Genomic DNA, 20,800 nt, shown 5'->3' with positions numbered 1-20,800 from the left:
TAGAGACCAAGCATTGAATTGCTTATGGATTGTGTGATTCAGGCCACTCCAGTGATGCAGGAAGTGGCCGTGCCCAAACCAGACTTCAACTGCCCCATAGAGGTGACTGAGCGCACAGAGGTGATGATCAAGGGCAAGAAGTGTGTGTTGATGCAGAACCCAGAGACCAAACAGCTGTGTGCCTACCCCATCTTGCCACCCCAAGGTCTGCATTGGTCTTGTTTTATTCAGTATAAGTATGTGCAGTTAGCAACCACATTCAACGGCCTGTTATATAATATTTTTGAAGAAAAAGTGCATATAGGGGTGAAAAAAGAAGGGGCAGGGCAGATGCGAGTATATATATGAGTGGGAAAAGAAGAGAAAAAATATTTGATAATCGATGCATTTACAAATGAGTGGGACTTAATTACTCTGTTTTTCATATTTGATAATCGATGCATTTACAAATGAGTGGGACTTACTTACTCTGTTATTCACCTGTTTATATGAAAACCCTGAAGAAACATTATTGAATTAGTTTGAGAAATTAACAAATCTGTATGAATTTAAAACTACCATGTATCTGTGAAAACAGAGTTTTGCTGCCTGAAATGGCAGGGCTTAAACAATCATTTGTATAAAAACCTTTCTGTGTATTTGTGTGAACATTTGAGTTAAACCCTTGAATGTGGGAGAACAAAAAAAAATCGCTGCAGGGATTTGTTGGATGAAAATGAACATTTTCCTGTCATTTGAGCACTTTTATGAAATAAATGAAAATATTGTATAAACAATAATATTCAATATTATTGTTGTTTGAAGTGATTGTTACAGCAGTTTGAAAAAAAACAACTTGACTTGCTGAGAGAAGAGATGAGTTCTCAGGCCAGATTTAAAAGAGGTGAGGGAGTCAGTGTGTTGGAGGTTGTCAGGGAGTCTGTTCCATGTTTTTGGGCTTGTTGAAAAGAAAAAGGTCTTTGTCCACAGGTCTTGTTCTGATGGGAGGTATCTTGAGAAGCTGAGCATCAGACAGAAAGTGGAGTTGGCAAGATGGAGTATAGATAGGGAGGAGTTCAGAGAGATATTCTGCTCCAGACCTGCTGATGGCAGAAAAAGTCAGATTGGATAGCTTATAGTCTATTTGATCAGAAACAGGCAACCAGTGGAGAGACAATGAAGGAGAGAAGAAAGGTCAAATTTAGAAACTTTGCATTTGAGTCAGGTAGTTTTATTCTGGATTCACATAGTCTAACAGATATTTATATACACATTCTATGCTTCCATTAAGAAAATACATATGAATATATATGAATATACATTTGTATATTTCATTCCTCTTAGGAAGAAAACGAAGAGGTCGACCAAGGAAAGTCCGATCAGAGAGAGCAGCTGAAGATGCCAGCCCCAGCACAGAAAACTCCTCCCAGGGGCCAGTCCACAGCATCCCTGCAGCAACAGAAACGCCTGGTTCTGTCGCAGAGAAAGCTACACCAATTGACACAGAGAATTCTGAGAGTGCTGACACATCTGCAGCTGTCGGAGACCAGAATAGTGCTGCTGAAGGGCTGCTGGAGCTGTCAAATGCTGGTGAATTACGTATATAATTATATATATGTATAGATATATAGAGAGAGAGTGAGAGAGAGAATTGCTTGTGTGTTTTTGTTTTTAAATTATTTTTAAGTTGAACATTTTATTGAGTACTTAGAGAACTATGTTGATGATATGGGGTGATGTGTGTGCATGAGCACCTTGTGAGATGAGTTCTAGGCAACTCTCTGTCAAGAAAGTAACAGAATTTCTACTTGATCTTTATATCTGTAACATGAGTTTTGCAGTGGTCACACTGTATTGTTTAAAGAGAATAGGTTAACATCTGGAGGCAGTGGTTTTCAATTCACTTTTGTTTTTGTTTTTTTTAAGACATTTTGTGGAGGGTTTCTTATATCATTTCAAAAGTAAATCTATTTAATCACATCTACACTAAGAAAATGAATGTAAACATTGACAATCAATGCCTAATTAAAAAACAGTGTGTGTGTGTTTTTATGTATTGATTTCCTTACAGAGGGGTCATATTCATTATTCCTTTTCTGTATCTTACCAGAAATATGTTTCTTGTGGCAGAACAAAAATTGAACACTTTGAACTTCAGGCACATGCTGTGCTTTTGCTTTTCAGAATATGTCGGTGTTTTTTTTTTTTTAAAGTTTATCCATTCATGACATTCTAAAGTTACAAATTACTGGTCATTGTGGATAGAAGAAAGCAGAATTGGGAAGCACTCTAGCAGGACTCATGCACATGCACAAGAACTATCTGAGTTTTTTTTGTTTCGTTTTTTTTAATGTTAATCCATGCAGAGAGTTTGATATTCTGATCAAATATGCATCTGTTAAATGCAGTAGGTACATGATATGATACATCATGAAGAAAACTTGGATGTGGTGTTTTACAGGGCCTGACAGTGTGCGAAGGAGTGCCAGAAAAAGGAAGAAAGCCAAAGTGCTGGAAGGTAGCGTTCACCACTGTTTGCTTTTTGACAGTATTTTTGGGGGGTGGAGCAAACGTGCTGTATAATGCTAAGCTATACAATTCAAAGGAAGATACTCCAGTACAATACAATGTAATGAAATAAGTCACAGCATGGCTGATCACAGAACAGGTCAGCTTAACACAGAAAAGCACAATACAACTGAAAATTGTACTGCACTGCAATGCAAGGTTGACAACAAGAAATAAAATCATTAAAGAAAATGAATTAAAATTGGGAGACATAATTTGATAGTGTACCTGGTTGGACCAAACAATAGTGATGTCATTCCAAATTCTTGCTGAAAATCAGTTTCAGCCAAGATTGGTTAATTCTACTTCAACTGAATCTAGGTCAGTCACAATGCTCAAAACATTTGTGTGTGCTCACAAATTTGTATATGTATGCATTTGTATGCATCACACACACACACACACACACACACACACACACACACACACACAAATATGCACATGCGCACACAATATACACACACTGATGCATTCAAATACTGCTTTTTGTTAGTTGAATTTATGAAGTCAAGAAGAATTTAACAAATTTATCTCTCTTCAAAGAAAAATTATTCTGTATGAAAAAGGCACACAAAAAAAGTCTTCTATATTGAACAAGAAGAAAAAAGTGTAGAGCTGCTATTGTTATGATGATGACACCAATGGACCTGCCTTCTTTGTGTAGATTATGACGTATTGGAAGCATCAAGTGAAGAGGAAGGGAATTTCAATGATGATGAGAAAGACCCCGATGTGACCATGTACGGAGTGAAGAGACAGAAAGTGAAGAGGGAGCCTCAGGCCTTCAGCAATGCTTTTATGATGCGTGAGTTGCATTTGAATTTTTTGTATTTGTTTGTGTACATGGTTTCATTTTTTCCTGGAAAAAAATTGCACCCCCCCCCCAAAAAAAAAACCACAACAAAAATAGTAACTGAGTGAAGGTGCCTCTGTGTGTTTCTGTGTCTGTGTGTCTGTATATAGATGTGTGTGTTAAGATGCCACAATATGGAAAAGCCCACGAACTGAAATGGATAATAATAAATTCAAACAAAAACTGTTTTTAGATGCATTTGATATTTAATTTGTAAGTTGTTTAACTTTTAAGTTGTTTATTGTTTTATTTTCACCATGAAATGTGTTCTCAGTAATCAGCCGAAAGAAATATATCAGGAATGAGTGTTTTGAACGTACTTGATGTAATTGTTTTCAAACAATAAAACATTTATTAAGTAACCCTGCATGACTTAGGGAATGACAGCTGAGCTTTGCTGGCTGCTGCATTTCACAGCCTTAACCATTGAGTGTCAGGACTGTGTATGGAGTGTTGGTGTCTGCTGTTATCAGCGGTGAAACGAGGACGTGGTCGTCCGCGGCGATACCCCCCTCGGGGTCAGAGCAGTTCCTCCTCATCTATACCTGCTGTCATACTGCCCAGTGCCAATGGACAGACTCTGGTGATGGCCCCTCTTCAGGTACCACAAACACACACACACATGCACACACACACTTAGTGCTGAAGTATGTTAATAGCAGCAGGAACAACAACAGCTAAATCTCCTGTGAAATCTGTTGCTGTCATTCTTTCCGGCAGTGACTGAGCATTGCTGTTGTATACACTGTAGATGTTATTTTTTTGTGTGTGTTTTGTGTGTGTCTGTCAGGAAACATTATTCTGTTTGTAATACCATTATTAGTAGTTATGATAATATTCATATACTGCAGCGGTTATGGAGTAAATACCAGTAAATACTAACAGTGAATTTCAGTCAGCTAACAATCAGTGACTGTTAAGTCAGAACAGGCACGTCTGAATACTACCGAAGTGACTCAGCAGCAGTGGACAGTCTCCTCTGGTGTGTGGCCTCCATCAGTAGTTCCCCGTAGACTGGTGATGACTGGACTGCAGCAGACTAACCAGAGTGTTGCTTTGTATGGGGGACTCAAAATGAGCTGCATGAGAGTGATAGTGCAGATGATGGTGCAGCAAAAAAAAGAGAGAGAGAGAGAGAAAAAAAAAGAATTTCAAGGCTAAGGTACAGTTGTACCCAGTCACACATGTATACACATACATTGATGGGAAATTTTGTTTTTGTATGTGAAGATCAGAAGCCAGCGGAATTGGCCCAGTGACACTCTGCCATGAATAAACTATTAATTTTAAACAACAGCCATCCCTTCATTTAATTTGAAACATTTATATGCATGTGCATTACCTATGACGGTGCTTTGCAGCAGCTGTGCAAGAGTTTAATTCATGTGTTAGTGAAGTATTGGGTAATATATTACTTTTTGTCACAACAGATTTTGGTGTGTGTAAATTTGGGCTGTTCTGCATGGGGATAGTGTGTCGCCACACTGGAGCACCTCTCATATTGTTGTCTTATCTTTAAATGTATTTGTGTTCTGTCAGAGTGGATTTTTGCACATAATTTTTGCCAAGGACAACTCTTTTATATGCCGTAGGAGCTATTATCTGCACTAACTGCATGCTGCACTTGGACCTCTGGTTCTTTACTCGTGTCCCCCCTGACGTTTCAGGGTCTGCAGAACATCCCAGGCCTACAGTCGCAGGTGAAGGCTCAGCTGCAGCAGCTCATCCCCAAAACCTCCCTGCCCAGCGCCGGGGACGCTGCCATTACTGCCTCCACCACCCCTTTGTCTTCCGCCATCTCCACCACCGCCGCCACCACCACTGCTGCTGCCACTGCCACCATCACCACCTCCGTGACACTTGGTCCTGATGGTGATGCCTCCTTGCCTGTGGATGCCTCGGCGAGTGAGTCGTGGTGGTGGTGGTGGAGTGGTTTCTCTCTTGCTAGTTTTGGGCCTTGCTTGTCATCATTGTTCTGTGCTGTTGTCCCAGGCTTGATGCAGTGAAGTTTTTTTGGGGGGGTTGGGGGAGGGGGGGGGGGGGGTAGGAGGAGAAATGTGTGTTGAAAGTGGTGGAATTGTATGTATATATATATATATATATATATATAGTTTTTTAGATTTTCTTTAAAAAAAGATCTGGTGCTGAATTATTGCCAGACTCCAGCAAGTTATTTTCACTGATGACTTTGTGTCCAACTCAACCCACATATTTGTTAGCCTTCTAGTTTTTTTTTTGTTTTTTTTTATAAACTGTTTATGTTAATATATATATATATATATATATATGTAAGAAACCAAGCCTCAGTCCCCCATTGTGGTCGGCTGGGCTGTAAGCAACATGATCAGATCTGAAGCCTCAGTTATTTTACAAGCTTTTCTTTTGTCCCCTTGACTTCCATATCCGTAAAATTAACTGAACTCTGGGAGCCTTCTGCAACGCCTAATTCCATTGAATTAATGCAGGTATTTAATTGAACGTTTGTGCCTTTTTTTTAGAAGGAGGAGAACTACTGACTGATGTCGTTAGGCTCAGGAAAGGTTCATGAAAGGGGTCTGCTTCCCTTTTCCAACTCACTGCATTGTGCATGTCTGGTGAAATTTTTTTTTCCTTGAGCATTTAAACAGTTCTTCAAAATGGCAATGCCATGACGGTCTGGGATTTGCAATCCATTTTAATGTTTGAGGAAGTTCAGAGTGATGCAGACAATGATGAAGAATACTTGAACAATGATTCTGAAGATAATTCTGATGAAAAAGTCATCGAGGCTTATTTCTCCTGTTTTGTTTGTTTCTATATTGAGTGGTTGTGAGGAATACTGTAAGACTCTGACCATGCACTGTCTGCAGTGGATGAAGGCAGCATCATGAGCACCAGTCTGCCAGCAGAGTCACTGCAGCTGGGCGGAGAATCATCCGACACACAGGAAGGTCTGGATGCTGGTGGTGAGTTTTTGGACATATGGCACAGCACACATACACACACACACACACACATGGGCACACACAGACACACACGCATGCACGCATGTGGAAGAAATAGATGTGGATACATGTAATGCAGACAAGGAATAGAGCGCCATAATTATGTAGAAACTGCTTGAAAAGGAATGTTTTGTTTTAAAGGATTTGAGTGAAGGGCTTTGGCAAACCAACAAAGGAAGTGAATTCCAGGTTCTTACAGCTGAAGAACTAAAAGCTCTCCTGCTGTGTTCTCGGGTTTTCTTACGTTTGTGTGTGGTGTGCAGGAGAGAAGGAGCGTGGGGAAGGGGACGGCAGCAGTGCTGACGGCCAGCAGCACACAGTCATCCAGATCCCAGACAACCTCCTGCCCATGTTTGGCATCAAGAAGGAGTCCAGTCCTGTCAAGATTGGTCAGTCATATTTCCTTCATGCTTTTTGCCTGCAGCTTGGGGGGTGTGAATCTGTGATGCCAATTGTGTGTGTGGTTATTGTAACTTTTCCTCTTTACTGTTTATAGGAAAGTAACTTAACTCAGTATATCAAATGGCAGTGATTACTGTTTTTTGGTTGTGGTAATCTCTGCATTTTTTGAAAAAGGAAAGAATTTAGAACCGTCTGTGTAAGAGGGATGGAAAGGTTTAAAAAGAAAGAAAAAGAAAGAAACAAAAAAAAAAAAAAACACTTAAAAAAAAGAAGAAGTTTTCATTGGAGTATGAAAACTAAGATGCACAGCTGTGTTGAAATTTTCAATGTGAAAAAAAAAAAAGAAAAAAAAAGTTTGAGCATTGTTTAGATTCTATGTATTCAATTTTTCAGCAGTGAACCAGAAGACAGTTTCCATCTGAAAAGTGTGAGTGTGAAAACAAAACTTTTTTTTTTCTACATAAAAAGTTTGTTGGGCTTGTTTGCAGGGCTGAAGGCATGAGAGAGTGAACTGGAGAAGCTCAAGCGTAACAAAACCTTTTTTTTGGTTGTAAGTTTGTTTGGCGTGTTGACAGGGCTGACAGCATCGGAGAGTGAACTGGAGAAGTTGAAGTGTAGCAAAAACCCTTTTTTTTTTGTAAGTTTGTTTGGCGTGTTGACAGGGCTGACAGCATCGGAGAGTGAACTGAAGTTGAAGTGTAGCAAAACCCCCCCTTTTTTTTTTTTGTAAGTTTGTTTGGTGTGTTGACAAGGCTGACAGCATCGGAGAGTGAACTGGAGAAGTTGAAGTGTAGCAAAACCCCTTTTTTTTTTGTAAGTTTGTTTGGCGTGTTGACAGGGCTGACAGCATCGGAGAGTGAACTGGAGAAGTTGAAGTGTAGCAAAACCCCCCTTTTTTTTTTTTTTTTTTAAGTTTGTTAGGCGTGTTGACAGGGGCTGACAGCATGGGAGAGTGAACTGGAGAAGTTGAAGCGTAACAAAACCTTTTTTTTTTTTTTGTAAGTTTGTTTGGCGTGTTGACAGGGCTGACAGCATTGGAGAGTGAACTGGAGAAGTTGAAGTGTAGCAAAACCCTTTTTTTTAAATTTTTTTTTTTTAAGTTTGTTAGGCTTGTTGACAGGGCTGAAGGCATGAGAGAGTGAGCTGGAGAACCTCGAGTGAAACAAAACCTTTTTTTTATTATTTATTTATTTAATTATTTTTCTAAAGTTTGTTTGGCTTGTTGACAGGGCTGAAAGCGTCGGAGAGTGAGCTGGAGAAGCTGAAATGTCCCAAGTGTGAGTTCCAGGCCTACTACCCCCAGCAGTACCAGGACCACATTGCCACCCACGCTGAGGACATCCACAAGTGCAAGTGCTGCAACTACCTCACCTTTGACAAGGATGACCTGCTGGAGCATTTCAAGGTAGGTGTGTGCATGGCCATGCTGGAAGAATGATGGTGATGTTTCAAACATGGCATGGACACAGATACACTTGTATATATTTAAGCACACATCTTGGTGTAAATACCTACTTAAATTCACATGTACATGCAGACATGGCATTGAATATGATTTTTGACTTGTAAGCCTGTAGTACAGCACACATGGATGTGGAGGCTACGTCGGCCTTAAAAGGGGTGCTTTAATGAAAAAATTAAAAAATTAAAATGCAAAGTAACGTAATAGAGAGCTGAGAAGAGAAAAGAAAATCAAGTTTTGTCAACACAAAGTTTAACCCATTCATCCCCCTGGAGTTTACACCTTTGGCAGATTTCCCAGTCATATTGATGCAGAAAGGGTAAAATATACACTGGAATTGACTGGGGATTTTTTCCCCATCAAATTGACTAGTGTGGACACAGCTGGAAATACTGGAGTAGTTACTTCCCTTGCTGTTTATGCCTATGTACGATCTTGGAAACTGTTTCACTTCTTTCTTTCATTCTCTTTGTTCTTCCAGTGTAATTCTTTCTGAAAAGCACACACCAGGAGTTAGTGTTGTCATTTCCAGTTTGTACTTCCACTTCATTTTCATGGCTGAAATTGTGAAAAGAGCTGGGTGGAGTTGATGGCTGTTCATTGTGAGAATTGGTGGTTTAGACTTCTAGACTTCTTTTTAGCTGTCCCATATCTGGACTGTTTTAGTAGTATTACCCCCATTAAGATAATAAAAAGAACAAAGTCCTTGGGTGGGTGCATGTGTACGAGCAGGTGTATGTATCTGTTTTAAATAGTGAAAGGAGATTTTTTTTTATCAGGCTTGCTTTGCTGTGACTGTTGTGTGATTTTCTTATATATATTGTATGCCAAATTTTACTGTTCTGCTTGTAATCTGTAGGCATCACAGACTTCAATATGCTTAATTTCTCCCACAGAGATAACAAATTTATTCTAATTCTGATTCTGATTCATGACACTTATCCCAAGTACCCTGTGCTCACACATACACAGAGCCACATCAAGATTATCTGCTGTAGTCCTAATGCCAGCAGTTTTTAGAGTAAATTTTGCAGGTTATTTTCCTTCTCTGAAATATTTTTTATCATGTAGCTTGTGAATAAATTTTAAAAGATATTAAGTTTCTGTGTTTTGTTCGAAAATGCATGTTTTGATATGCTGTTTAAGATTTTTGTTCATACTTACGTGTGGTATTGATGTCTGGCAGGCAACTCATCCACGCTGTATCTGTAACGTGTGTGAATTCATGGCGGAGCACGCCTACATGATCAAGAGGCACATGATGAGACACAACGCTGATGGTTGCACATGTGAACTGTGTGGCAAAGTGTATAAGGTGAGTGGGTGGTCTGTTTCTTCCATTGTAGGTTTCATTTTGATAATGAAATGACATTTTGTGTCGGCACCTGCTGTATGTATGATCTGACAACAAAGACCAGAGACAGCTATCCTGGTTGTCTAGGATAGGCTGTGAACAAAATATTTTCTAGGCTAAACTGTGAGCAGCATATTGTCTAGGCTAGGCTGTTAAGAACATATTGTCAAGGGTAGGCTGTGAATGACATATCTAGGGTAGGTTGTGAATAACATTTTTTTCTGGGCTAGGCTGTGAACAATGCATTGTCTAAGCTAGACTGTGAACAGCATATTTTCTAGGCTGTTAACAATGCATTGTTTAGGCTAGGCTCTGAAGAAGGTATTTTCAAGTCTAGGCTGTGAACAAGGTATTGTCTAGGTGCACTGTCTAGGCTAGGCTGTGAACAACATATTGTCCAGGATAAGCAGTGAACAAAGTATTGTCTCGGCTAGGCTGTGAACAAAGTATTGTCTTGGCTAAGATGTGAACAATGCGTCTAGGTCAGGCTATGAACAGAGTACTGTCTAGGCTAGGCTGTGAACAAGCTATTGCCTAGACTAGGCTGGGAACATGTTGTCTGGGCTTTGCTATGAACATTGTATTGTCTATGCTAGGATGTGAACACAGCATTGTCTAGGCCAGGCAATAAACAGCGTATATGACTGACTGTTGCAGGATCAGTACATCCTGAAGATGCATGTGAAGATGGTTCACATGCCGGCGGAGGTGTTGTTTGAGTGCACTGTGTGTGGGAAGAAGTTCACACGCAAAGCTCACCTCAAAAGACACCTCCGTATTCATGAGCCTGAGAAACCTTTCAAGTGTCCCCATTGTGATTACAGGTGGGAGATCAGTGTGTGTATGTATGTGTGTGTTGTCAGGTGTGTGTATGTCTTTGTGTCTGATGGGTGGGTGTTTATGTATGTATGACAATGAATGTTTGTGTTCATGAATTGTCCTGGTTTGGTTTTGCCTAAATTTCCATGTACTTAAGTAGATGTGCAATATTTCAAAACTCTTTATTTGGTTTCTTTTTTAAACATATTTTCTTTAACTTTGAGAAGTGCTTGTCTTTGCTGAAACGTTTTTTTGTTGTGAAAATGTGTGTGCGTTTGGGAATAGTTCTTTTGAAAGCACCGATAACATTCGTAACTGGACAGGCATTGCTATTTTTCTTATAAAGTTATATTATTGTTGATATGTGTTAACAGAAGACATATGTTTGGCCATTTATTTTGTTCAAAATGTGTGCTCAGGTGATCCTGACATTTACTAATGGCATAACAAAAATGTGAATAAAGAGTGAGACTGATAGCGTGATTATAAGATATGACAACTTGGAAGTGTACATACCGCATAGTGACACAGTCACCTGGCAGAAGTCAGTGATGTATTGCCTACTCTGGATGGCCAGGCATTTGGCTAAGGAGAATTAAACTAATCATTTTCTGATCCCAAAGCTTGTCATAGTGTTGCCAACTTTTAGAAGTGACAGGTACAGTTTCATTCATGTTGTTAATTATAAGCTTTGCCAACAGTAGAGGGTTCAATGAATGTTTATATTATTTTTTTTTTTTTAAAAAAGGAAAGAAAGAAAAAAAAGAATCACTGAAAAAGAAATTTATTAGCTCTAAAATCTCTACATAATAAGATAATACACCCACCCCCCATTCCGGTCAAAAATGATTCAGAGTCCAAGTTTACCCCGATGTTAAGAAATCAGTTGTTTTTACCTTGGTGTAAACGATTGTTAAGGGGAGGTAACCTACTTCAGGAGGTTATCGGCTGTAGCTACTTTCGTTTTCTCCGCACAGGCGGGTAGTAGTTTGCACAGGACAGGAATCAGACCGCTGCCGGAGTCTGCACTAGTGGGTCACGGTAAGTATGTTACTTAAACATAATTTTAGGAAGAAAATTTCCCTTAAAGCAGTTAAGTGATTATGTGTGACCTGATTCCTCAATCTGCAGAGGGTGTGAACGGTCGGACATTTCCAAACACTTATTGATCCACGAGGAACCAAAGCATGTGTGTGAGGTGTGCCAGAAAGCATTCAGACACATAAAGAACAAAGAGCTGCATGTCAAAAGGTAATTTTTGTGGGTCATTGTTGATTTTGTGCCTTGTGAAGTTTTTGTTGTTTTTTCAACACAAGTAGATGTGAATGGTTCTGCCCATTGTCCATCAGAACTAAATGAAACAAGCAGATTTGTGATGATTTGAAAAATATGATCAATGGTATTGTGGGAAAACACTGGTGACACCCCACCCCGCCCCCTTTCCCAGCCTCAAACCCCCTCCGTAACAGGAATAAAGTGGACAGGTTTGGTTAGGTTTGAAAGAAGCCTTTTTAATTTCAGAGATGTGGCTGTGTTAGGAACAAGACAACAGTATTAATAGGCTATGAATGATAGTAATGATTAACTATAATCACTTTAAGTATAACTTCGAGTGAAGACAGATAAGGCAGACCAACTCCGCTTTTTTTTCAAAAGTACCACCCACCCCCACCCCTAAAAAAACAAGAATAAAAAAAAGATCTGCATAGAAAACAAATGAAAAAAATAACAAAACAAAAAGCATCTTCAAACTGTTGTGAAGAATAAATGTACATATATTTTAGTTTTCTCAAAAATACTTAGCAAAAAAAAAAAAAAAAAAAAGGGGGCATTTAAAACTGAAAAACCCATTTGACTGGGTTAAAATATAATAGCAACTGAAACTTGAAAGAATTTAGTTTTCTTTTGTCTCAAAACACTTTTTGATGAAAAATTGAAAGGAACAAAAGATGACAGCAGTGAAGAGTAAACAGGCCTGTTTACACATGTGTATGATTAACTGTGTGTTTGTTGGCACAGTGTTGGGGGTATTGTTTGCAGTATCATTTATGGAATTCCATGTGACCTGCTTGTTAAAAGGAAAGAAGAATCCTTCAGCCAGTTTTTGTCCACTCTCAATTGTATCTTTAAAAATGATTAAGAAGGAGCGGCTGGTTTGTTCTTAGTTTGTCAGTAGATACGTAGAGAAGTATGTTTAAAACACATTTTAAAGTACTTCCCAAAGACCCAGTAAAAAACAAAAATCCAGTAAAATCTAAAGAATCTGCTCACCACTGTAAAAAAAAAAAAAAATTGATGGCTATGTCTAAATCATGTGTGTTAGCAATTAAATCTGCTCCCAACTGTTATGCTTCAGTCAGTGGCAATGTCTAAATTCACCTGGTGTGTTGCAGGCACAATGGGCAGAGGGATTACAAGTGTGGTGTGTGTGATTTCTACGGCTACACCTTCACCGACATCAGGAAACACATAGAGCGCAAGCATGCAGACATCAAAACGGTGTCCTGCGAAAAGTGCTCGATGCATTTCAAGTGTGAGCAGCACCTTCGGGTGAGTTCGTGGTCAACTCATTACCATGCATGTCTTCCACTCTCATGGGACGCATAATCTGTCTGGCTCTGTGACTTAAACATTATTGTCATCAGTAGGGGGCTTAGTGGGTGGCCTTCTGCATATGTTGAATCAGAACAGGCACTACTGAACTCTGTTGAAGTGACTCAGCAGCGGTACAGGGTGTCCTTTGGTATGTCGCTTCCTGATGGCTATAGTTTTGTGTGGACTGCCAGCACTGAGATTTGGTAGACGAATCTAGATATGGCTGTGTTTTGGGTTATTTAGAATGAGTGGCGTGGGAGTAATGCCACTGAATTATTGCAAATGAAGGGACTAAAAAAATTTTTTTTTTTAAAGAACCCCCTCTTGCCATGCATTGCATTTTTGGTGTGTGTCTCTTGGATTGAAGAAAACTCATTTTACATTGTAGCCGTATTGTCCATGTTCCTTTTTGGGGTTCATAGTTTGAAAGACCCAAAGTTCTTTTTACGATTTTTCTGTTGCTTTGTGCATCAGTTTAGACTTGTACATGAGTGTTACATGTTTGTGTAGAAGTTTTTTTGTGTGTGTGTGTTTTTTTTTGTTTTTTTTAATTTTTTTACCCATTAAACAACACAACTATTTTTGTGCCATCTTGTTTATTTGTGTGTTTTCTTTTTGTTTGTTCTGTGTATAATTATGTCATTCTTTTCAGGTGTGTGTTTTTTGTTGTTTTTGTTTAATCATCTGGCAGAATGACCCATACTAGAAGCCAACTCTGAGTTCATTTTCTGTGATAAACTTGTGATTGTGCCGTGTTCTCTTTCTTCTTACATTATGGTTGAACTGGTTTTTCTTTTTGAACATCTTTGTTTGTTGTTGTGTTTTGTTGCTGCTGTTGCTGAGACAGATCCAGATTGGCTCTGAGCCAAAGTGAATTGAGTTGATGACTATTGATTTTTCACTTAATGACACCTTTGACATCTGAACACCAATGAGCTGTATGCATGTATGTTCAGTCATGTTTTTCAACTACATGGTTCCTTTTCGATGTGTGTCCTGTCTTCCCCAGTGTGGGGTTAGAGGTTTAACACTTGGCATGAATGTTCTGTTGTACAGTAACATGGTTACTGTTTTGGATGTGCATCCTTTCTTCCCTAACAAGAGGTTAGAGATTTAGCACTTGCTGTGATCATGCTGTAGCACAGTAACATGGTTTCTGTTTTCGATGTGTGTCCTCTTCCCCAGCATGGGATTGGAGGTTTAACACTTGGCATGAACGTGCAGTTGCACAGTAACATGGTTTCTGTGTTCGATGTGCATCCTTTCTTCCTCAGCATGGGGTTAGAGGTTTAACATTTGCTGTGATCATACAGTTGCACAGTAACATGGTTTCTGTTTTCGATATGCATCCTCTCTTTCCCAGCTTGGGGTTAGAGGTTTAACACTTGTGTGATCATGCAGTTGTGTAATATAGTTTCTGTTTTCGATATGCGTCCTCTCTTCCTCAGCATGAAGTTAAGAGGTTTAACATTTGCTGTGATCATACTGTTTTACAATGAAATAGTTTGTTTTCGATGTGCGTCCTTTCTTCCCCAGCATGGGGTTAGAGATTTAATATATGATGGGATCATGCTGTTGCACAGTAACATGGTTTCTGTTTTTGATGTGCATCCTTTCTTCCCCAGCATGGGATTAGAGGTTTAACACTTGTGTGATCATGCAGTTGCGTAATATAGTTTCTGTTTTCGATGTGCGTCCTCTCTTCCTCAGCATGGGGTTAGAGGTTTGACACTTGGAGTTAACGTGCTGCCATGCAGTAACAAGGTTCTTGTTTTTGATTGGCATTCTCCATGCCTTGGAGGAACTGACCAATCCTTGCTGTGACATCCTCCTTAGCCTGGGAGTTACTAACCATTCCTTGCTGTGACTGTGTGGTGTGCAGGAGCACCAGAAGGACTGCGACGTGATGATGATCGAGCGGGCCCTGGCCATCCACACGTCCAACGGGGGCAGCAGCCAGGCCACCATCCAGATCCCCTCCTCCTTCGCCGTGGACGGCCAGCAGATCACCATCGATGGGCAGCAGATCGCTGTGGACGGGGGGCACCTTAACATCACCGTGGAGCACGTGCCTGGTGGGTGCTTCTGTTGTTTGTTTGGCTTTCCTCTTGTTTTTGGGGTGAGTTGAGTGAGAGGTTTGCAAAGGAAGGAAGTTGGTTGTTGGGGTGGTGGATGGGTGCGGAATGATAGGAAAAAGAGAGATAACTTGAGATTGTGGAGGACTATTGCTTGTGTTCACACACATGTACAGGCACAAGAGGATGATTTTGGTGGGGTGGGTTGGGCTTTTTTTTTTTTCTTTCTTTTTTTTTTTCTTTTTGATACATTTCACAGTCTTTTCACTAAAAGTGATATCAAATGAGCAATGGAAATGGTGTGTATGTTCAGGTGATTATATTTACGCATTTTCAGTTTAAGCTGTTGTTTTGCGCAGTTATTATTATGATTCAATGATTACTGATTTAAAACAGACAAAAGGGAAATGAAATATTGGAGCACTGTAACTTAGCATATTTAGAAAGCATCAACCAGTATGTGTCCGTGTTGCACACACATTTAACCTTGATAGAAATCTGAAGAAGGAAAAGAGTATCCACATGGGATAGAAGACAGAAATGGTGGAAATAATTGAAAATGCTAAGAGTTGTTTCTTTTCTTTTCTTTTTTTTGCTTTTGTTAATGTGGATAAATCTTTGCTGTTGAATGTTTGCTGATTGTCAAAGATGATTTTGAACATAGAACATCATGTTTCAAGACTAGGTTGGCTGATTGATTTCTGCCAGTCTTCCACCTGGAGGGAAGAAAATGTTTCCTCACTTTTCCATTTTCAGATGAAAGTAACCAGGCTGTGGCATGGTATGATGCACTGGCTTTCAACATCAGTCACCCTTTTTTTTTCTTTTCTTTTTTTAATTACAAATTTTATTCATTTATGTAGGTTAGGTTTTTAGGGATTTGTTTGTTTGTTTTGGAATCATACATAAAATGACATGTCAGAAAATTGAAAACATGAAGAAAAAGAAATCAGTTACCAGTATGGAGTATGTATATTTTTGGTTGATGCTTTGTTTTGAAAAAAAAGAATGGGATATTCACAATACAACATGTTCGTACAAAATTTTAAACAATATCTAAACAAAAAACAAAACAACAACAACAAAATATATAAATGATAAATTGTGCACCAATACTGATATTAGTGGGACCATGGAGAAATGATCTCCAGTTCTTTGAGGTCAACACTTAAACTTACTGATGTGGTGCAACAAGACCATGACGGACCTGTCTACCTTTTGCTGTCAATTCTCTTCATGTTAGTTAAATGATTTCCACTATTAAAAGAAAAAAGAGAAAAAAAGAAGACCACACATGGCTTTGAAGCAGTGAGCAGCAGAAACTAAACCCCTGTCTGTAGAACTGTTTCCTGTTGCAGACGTGTCACTGGAAGACCAGATGGTGGAGACAACCATCGCAGACATTGTGACGTCGTCGGGTCATGTGATCGAAAACGCAGACCAAGCTGAGATGTCAGACGGCACCGTTCACATCATTCCCAACGACGACATTGAAGAGGAAGAGGAGGACCTTCCTGACGAGTCCATGGTGCATTTGGAGTAGTGGATGACTCATTCAGTGTGGTGGTGGTGAAATGAACCTGTCAGCTTCTGTCTGTGATGTGATGTGTTCTGTTCTGAATGGATTGGCTTCGCTTCCCATCAGAGTGACAACTGACACATGAGAGTTGGTGGGTGGGGAATGAAGAAAATAAAAGGAACAGAAAGTGTGGTTGTAAAAGAGTGTTTGCTCCTATTCTTACTTGGCCAGTCTGGTGGTACCCTTTAATGCATCAGAATAGTATGGGACTGGCTCTTGGAATGGCATGACATCAGTCTGTGAACAGCATCAAACTGTGAGTAGTGATGTGTCTGTTGCCGCTGGTCAGTATGCAGTAAATGAAAGAGAATGGTTCTGGCCTGGGCAGTGAGGTCCAGGTTTGCAGAAGGTTATGTCCTGGTTTTGTGTGTGGTGTTTTTTTGTTTGGTTTTGTTTTTTGTTGGTGTTTTTTTTTTTTTGCCATTGGATTTTGCTGTCTTCCTTCCTAGCTGGGTTTGCTGTGTTCAGGACAGCTAGCCATTACAGTAGCATGTGTACCTGCTACACTTTGCTTTGTCCTGGTGTGTATGGTTGGACATGTTCTCACCAGATAGTAGAGCATGCTGTCATGGCTGTTTGGTTTATTTCTTCTTTTATCCAGTGAGAACAAACCATTAATGAGTTGATTTTTTTTTTAACCCCATTTTACTTTCAATTCATTGTGTTTCAGGACAATTGAAAAAAAAGAAGGAAATGTGTCATTAGTTCAGTTTAACTGACCACAGCCAAGAGAACAATATGACCTTACAAGCGTCAACTTCTAGAATCCTCATACATACTTATACATAAGTTTTGCATGTGTGCAGAAAGGAGAATAGTTAGGTGGGTTTCTTTTTTGTTTGTTTAGTTTTTCTGCAGAATTTGATTACTGGTTGTATTTCGTCTCTCCCCACTCCTGCCCCCCATCCCCCACATTTGTGTGTGTGTGTGTTTAATGATGGAGCTGTTCTTTTTTCATAGTGGGCTGCACCTCCCACATTAATAACTTTCTATCCGTAGGCTTTTATGTATAACTAATTTGACTGATTAGGCAGCTGTACTTAGTTTTCAAGGCTGAATGAGAGTTTAACAGTTTGCAGCTTTACCTGCCCCATTAGAAAGATGTCTTAAAAAAATTGAGTTTTGGTGATAATTTCTCTGTTTGCTCATTTTGTTGAGGCTCAGGCAGACACAGAAGATCAAATATGCACGTTAAAGATCCTTTAATCCATGTCAGTGTTCGGTGGGTAATGGAAACAAGAATATACCCAGCATGCACACCCCCGAAAGCGGAGTATGGCTGCCTTCATCAGTTCATGTCGGGGTAAAAACGGTCATACACGTAAAAGCCCACTCGTCTACTTACGAGTGAACGTGGGAGTTGCAGCCCATGAACAAAGAAGAAGAAGAAGAAAAAGATCCTTTGCTTCCATATACATACAAGTTACAATAATTGTCATTTATAGCCCCATTTCTTTCAGGATAACTTTAGTTTAAAGATTTCTATGTACTACACATAATTGTAACATTTACGTTTTGTGTTATCTATTTTTTGTATTTTAATTTTTATCAAACACTGTTCCATGAAAACACTTACATCCAGTTTTTCCGAGCACTTAAGAATTATGTTGGGAAGCTTATTATCAGATTCAGATAATAGAATATTGTAATACTAATAGGTCTGGTTCCTTTAGATACAGATAATATAATTTTTAATGTTGAGGGTATACTGTATGTTGTGTTATATGTTTAATTCTGTTTCCTGTGTTATTTCTTTATGGCCATGAAACATCCATTGAAACTTTTAAAATGTGCATTAATTCCATATTTTCTGTTCAGTTAGTTTTCCGTAATAAATTCCCATCATTTGTTTATAAAGTGTGCAATGCAATGTATTCCCTGACTATAATGAGACTACAACAGGTGTGGTGGCAGAACTGAACTTAAGAGTGATGGATTATTGCCTGAGTTTCTCAAGTTTGATCCCCCAGTTTTGACACACATGGTGGGTGTTAAGGGTGGAGATTTTTCCAGTCTCCCAGGTCAACATATGTGCAGACCTGCTAGTGCCTGAACCCCCTTCATGTGTATACGCATGTAGAATATCAAGTAGTGTGCTAAAGATCCTGTAATCTGTGTCCGGTTCAGTGGGTTATGGAAAAGGAACATACCCAGCAAGCACACCCCCAAAATTAGCGATTGTTTTGTTATCATTTATGAGGGGGAAAATCAACAACAACAAATAAAGCAGGAATTTCCTTGGCTTGGCCATTCCCCCTCTCTCCCCTTGGCATTTACTGATTTAGAGGAAAGTACTTAGAACAAATTATTAAGTACTTGAAATTATCATATTACGCTGATTTATAAATTACTATCATTAGACAATATTGTTGAACATCATCAACATTTTATAATTTGTTTTGTGGAATAGATATGTCCAGGGTCACCTTTTCTGGCTAGTTTTGGTGCAGAGTTGAACGTGTAATGGCTTTTACTCGCATTGCTGCAACTTCAAGAAAATGGGTTTGAGTTGCTTCGTGACTTTCTTGTTGCTCTTTTCTCACTTAAAATTTGAGCATCATTACCAAGCGTAGTTACTAATTATCATGACTGAGTAACATGACCAGAGTGATTAATTTTTGTCATGTCCATGATAATGAAAGTTTCATATAATGTTTTATGATATTTATATAATGTATGCTCTGCATTTTTGGTAGATCTGTAGGAATATAGGTTGACTTTGGACATACAAAGCCATGTCACAATGTGATAATTATATGTTACCACAGATCTGTTTCATTTTGTCACCTTTGTTAGTGTTCTTTTCTTCTTTGCTGGTAATTTATTTTTCTGATACTGCTTGGTTTGATTGTAAATACCACTTTCTTAAAGGCAGCTTTGTACAGATGTGTGTGTGTGTGTGTGTGTGTGTGTGTGTGTGTGAGAGAGAGAGAGAGAGAGAGAGAGAGAGAGAGAGAGTGTGTATTTGTAACTGTGTAAGAAATAATACTTGGAGGGGGTGGGGGATTCAAGTCCAAGTGTTGGAGGGGGTGGGGGATTCAAGTCCAAGTGTGTGTGTGTGTGTGTGTGTGTATTTGTAACTGCGTAAGGAGTGATACTTGGGAGGGGTGTGGGGGATTCAAGTCCAAGTGTTTGCAATACTGGATTTGCATGAAAGCATACATCATTGTATGCATGTGTGTATTGAACATTTGAAGATCCTTTGCTACAACTTGAACAAATAGGATCAGTCACTTTTTTTCCTTATGATTTATTTGGCACCAGTTGCAGTCCCATGATACCTGTTTTCATACCTCTTGCTCAGCCTCACAGCTGTCAGAAATGTATTGAAATTTATTTATTTATCCTTCCATTTGCTTGTCAATAAAATTCTGTTGTACTGAAACAGTCGTTTCTGCATGTGTGTTTTCTTATGTAAAAAACAAACAAACTAAAAAACAGAAACAAAAACAAAAATAAAGCAAACAAAATAAACCAGCCCTGTGGAACCAAATCATATACATACACTTTTTTATATGTTGTCTATGTCTTGCAAAACCACTGGACCAGTTTTTATCAAATTAATGTTGCTTGAATTTATCTTCCCATGATTTCATGACCCACTATAAATGATTGATCATGATGAACATGAAAGACTAAGTTTTAAAAAAGTCTTATTTAAATTGAATTGAAATTGTAATGTAAAATAATAACGATAATAGTAATATAATGATGAACTTCGTGAAGGCAATGATTGTTCTCTGTGACAAGGAGTGGAGTACTTAAAAGTGTTGATGCTGATTTTGCTGAAGTGATGAAGCTGATCAAAAGTTTAGATGCACATCTTTCCACAGCCAGTTCTGTTTTTCTGCTTCTACCAGTCTTATTTCTTCAGTTCTTTGGATTGACCTGAATTAGACTACATCACTTGACAATTGTGGAAGATTGGATTTTTTAAATATTAGTCATCAGGATCATATTTTTTTATGACTAATATTTGTGATGGTTGCAGTACATGTAAAGTTGAAATGTGACCTATATAAATAACCCTTCTTAAAATTGCCTTTTTGTGGAAGAGGGCTGACACATGGTAAAGATTTATAAACTGTATTGTGTGCATTGACAATGGTAATTGGTCCACACTTAGGTAT

The 20,800-nt window shown here is 38.9% G+C and overlaps 1 protein-coding gene across 1 annotated transcript in view; it reads left to right on the top strand.

Moving 5' to 3' along the window:
- LOC143282926 (uncharacterized) overlaps positions 1 to 19,614 on the top strand; it is a 31,743-nt gene extending 12,129 nt beyond the window's left edge. Inside the window, exons 7-21 of the mRNA XM_076588819.1 lie at positions 43 to 205; positions 1,324 to 1,569; positions 2,441 to 2,497; positions 3,212 to 3,352; positions 3,874 to 4,001; positions 5,068 to 5,305; positions 6,250 to 6,345; positions 6,648 to 6,773; positions 8,016 to 8,191; positions 9,435 to 9,563; positions 10,260 to 10,426; positions 11,553 to 11,672; positions 12,815 to 12,971; positions 14,899 to 15,091; positions 16,450 to 19,614. Coding sequence (XP_076444934.1) covers positions 43 to 205; positions 1,324 to 1,569; positions 2,441 to 2,497; positions 3,212 to 3,352; positions 3,874 to 4,001; positions 5,068 to 5,305; positions 6,250 to 6,345; positions 6,648 to 6,773; positions 8,016 to 8,191; positions 9,435 to 9,563; positions 10,260 to 10,426; positions 11,553 to 11,672; positions 12,815 to 12,971; positions 14,899 to 15,091; positions 16,450 to 16,634 — 2,322 coding nt within the window. The 3' untranslated portion in view covers positions 16,635 to 19,614. The remainder of the gene's footprint in view (positions 1 to 42; positions 206 to 1,323; positions 1,570 to 2,440; positions 2,498 to 3,211; positions 3,353 to 3,873; positions 4,002 to 5,067; positions 5,306 to 6,249; positions 6,346 to 6,647; positions 6,774 to 8,015; positions 8,192 to 9,434; positions 9,564 to 10,259; positions 10,427 to 11,552; positions 11,673 to 12,814; positions 12,972 to 14,898; positions 15,092 to 16,449) is intronic.
- The last annotated feature ends 1,186 nt before the right edge of the window (positions 19,615 to 20,800 follow it).

Source organism: Babylonia areolata, chromosome 6, assembly GCF_041734735.1.
Source record: "Babylonia areolata isolate BAREFJ2019XMU chromosome 6, ASM4173473v1, whole genome shotgun sequence".
Lineage (NCBI taxonomy): Eukaryota > Metazoa > Mollusca > Gastropoda > Neogastropoda > Buccinidae > Babylonia > Babylonia areolata.
This window is presented reverse-complemented; position numbering and strand designations above follow the sequence as displayed.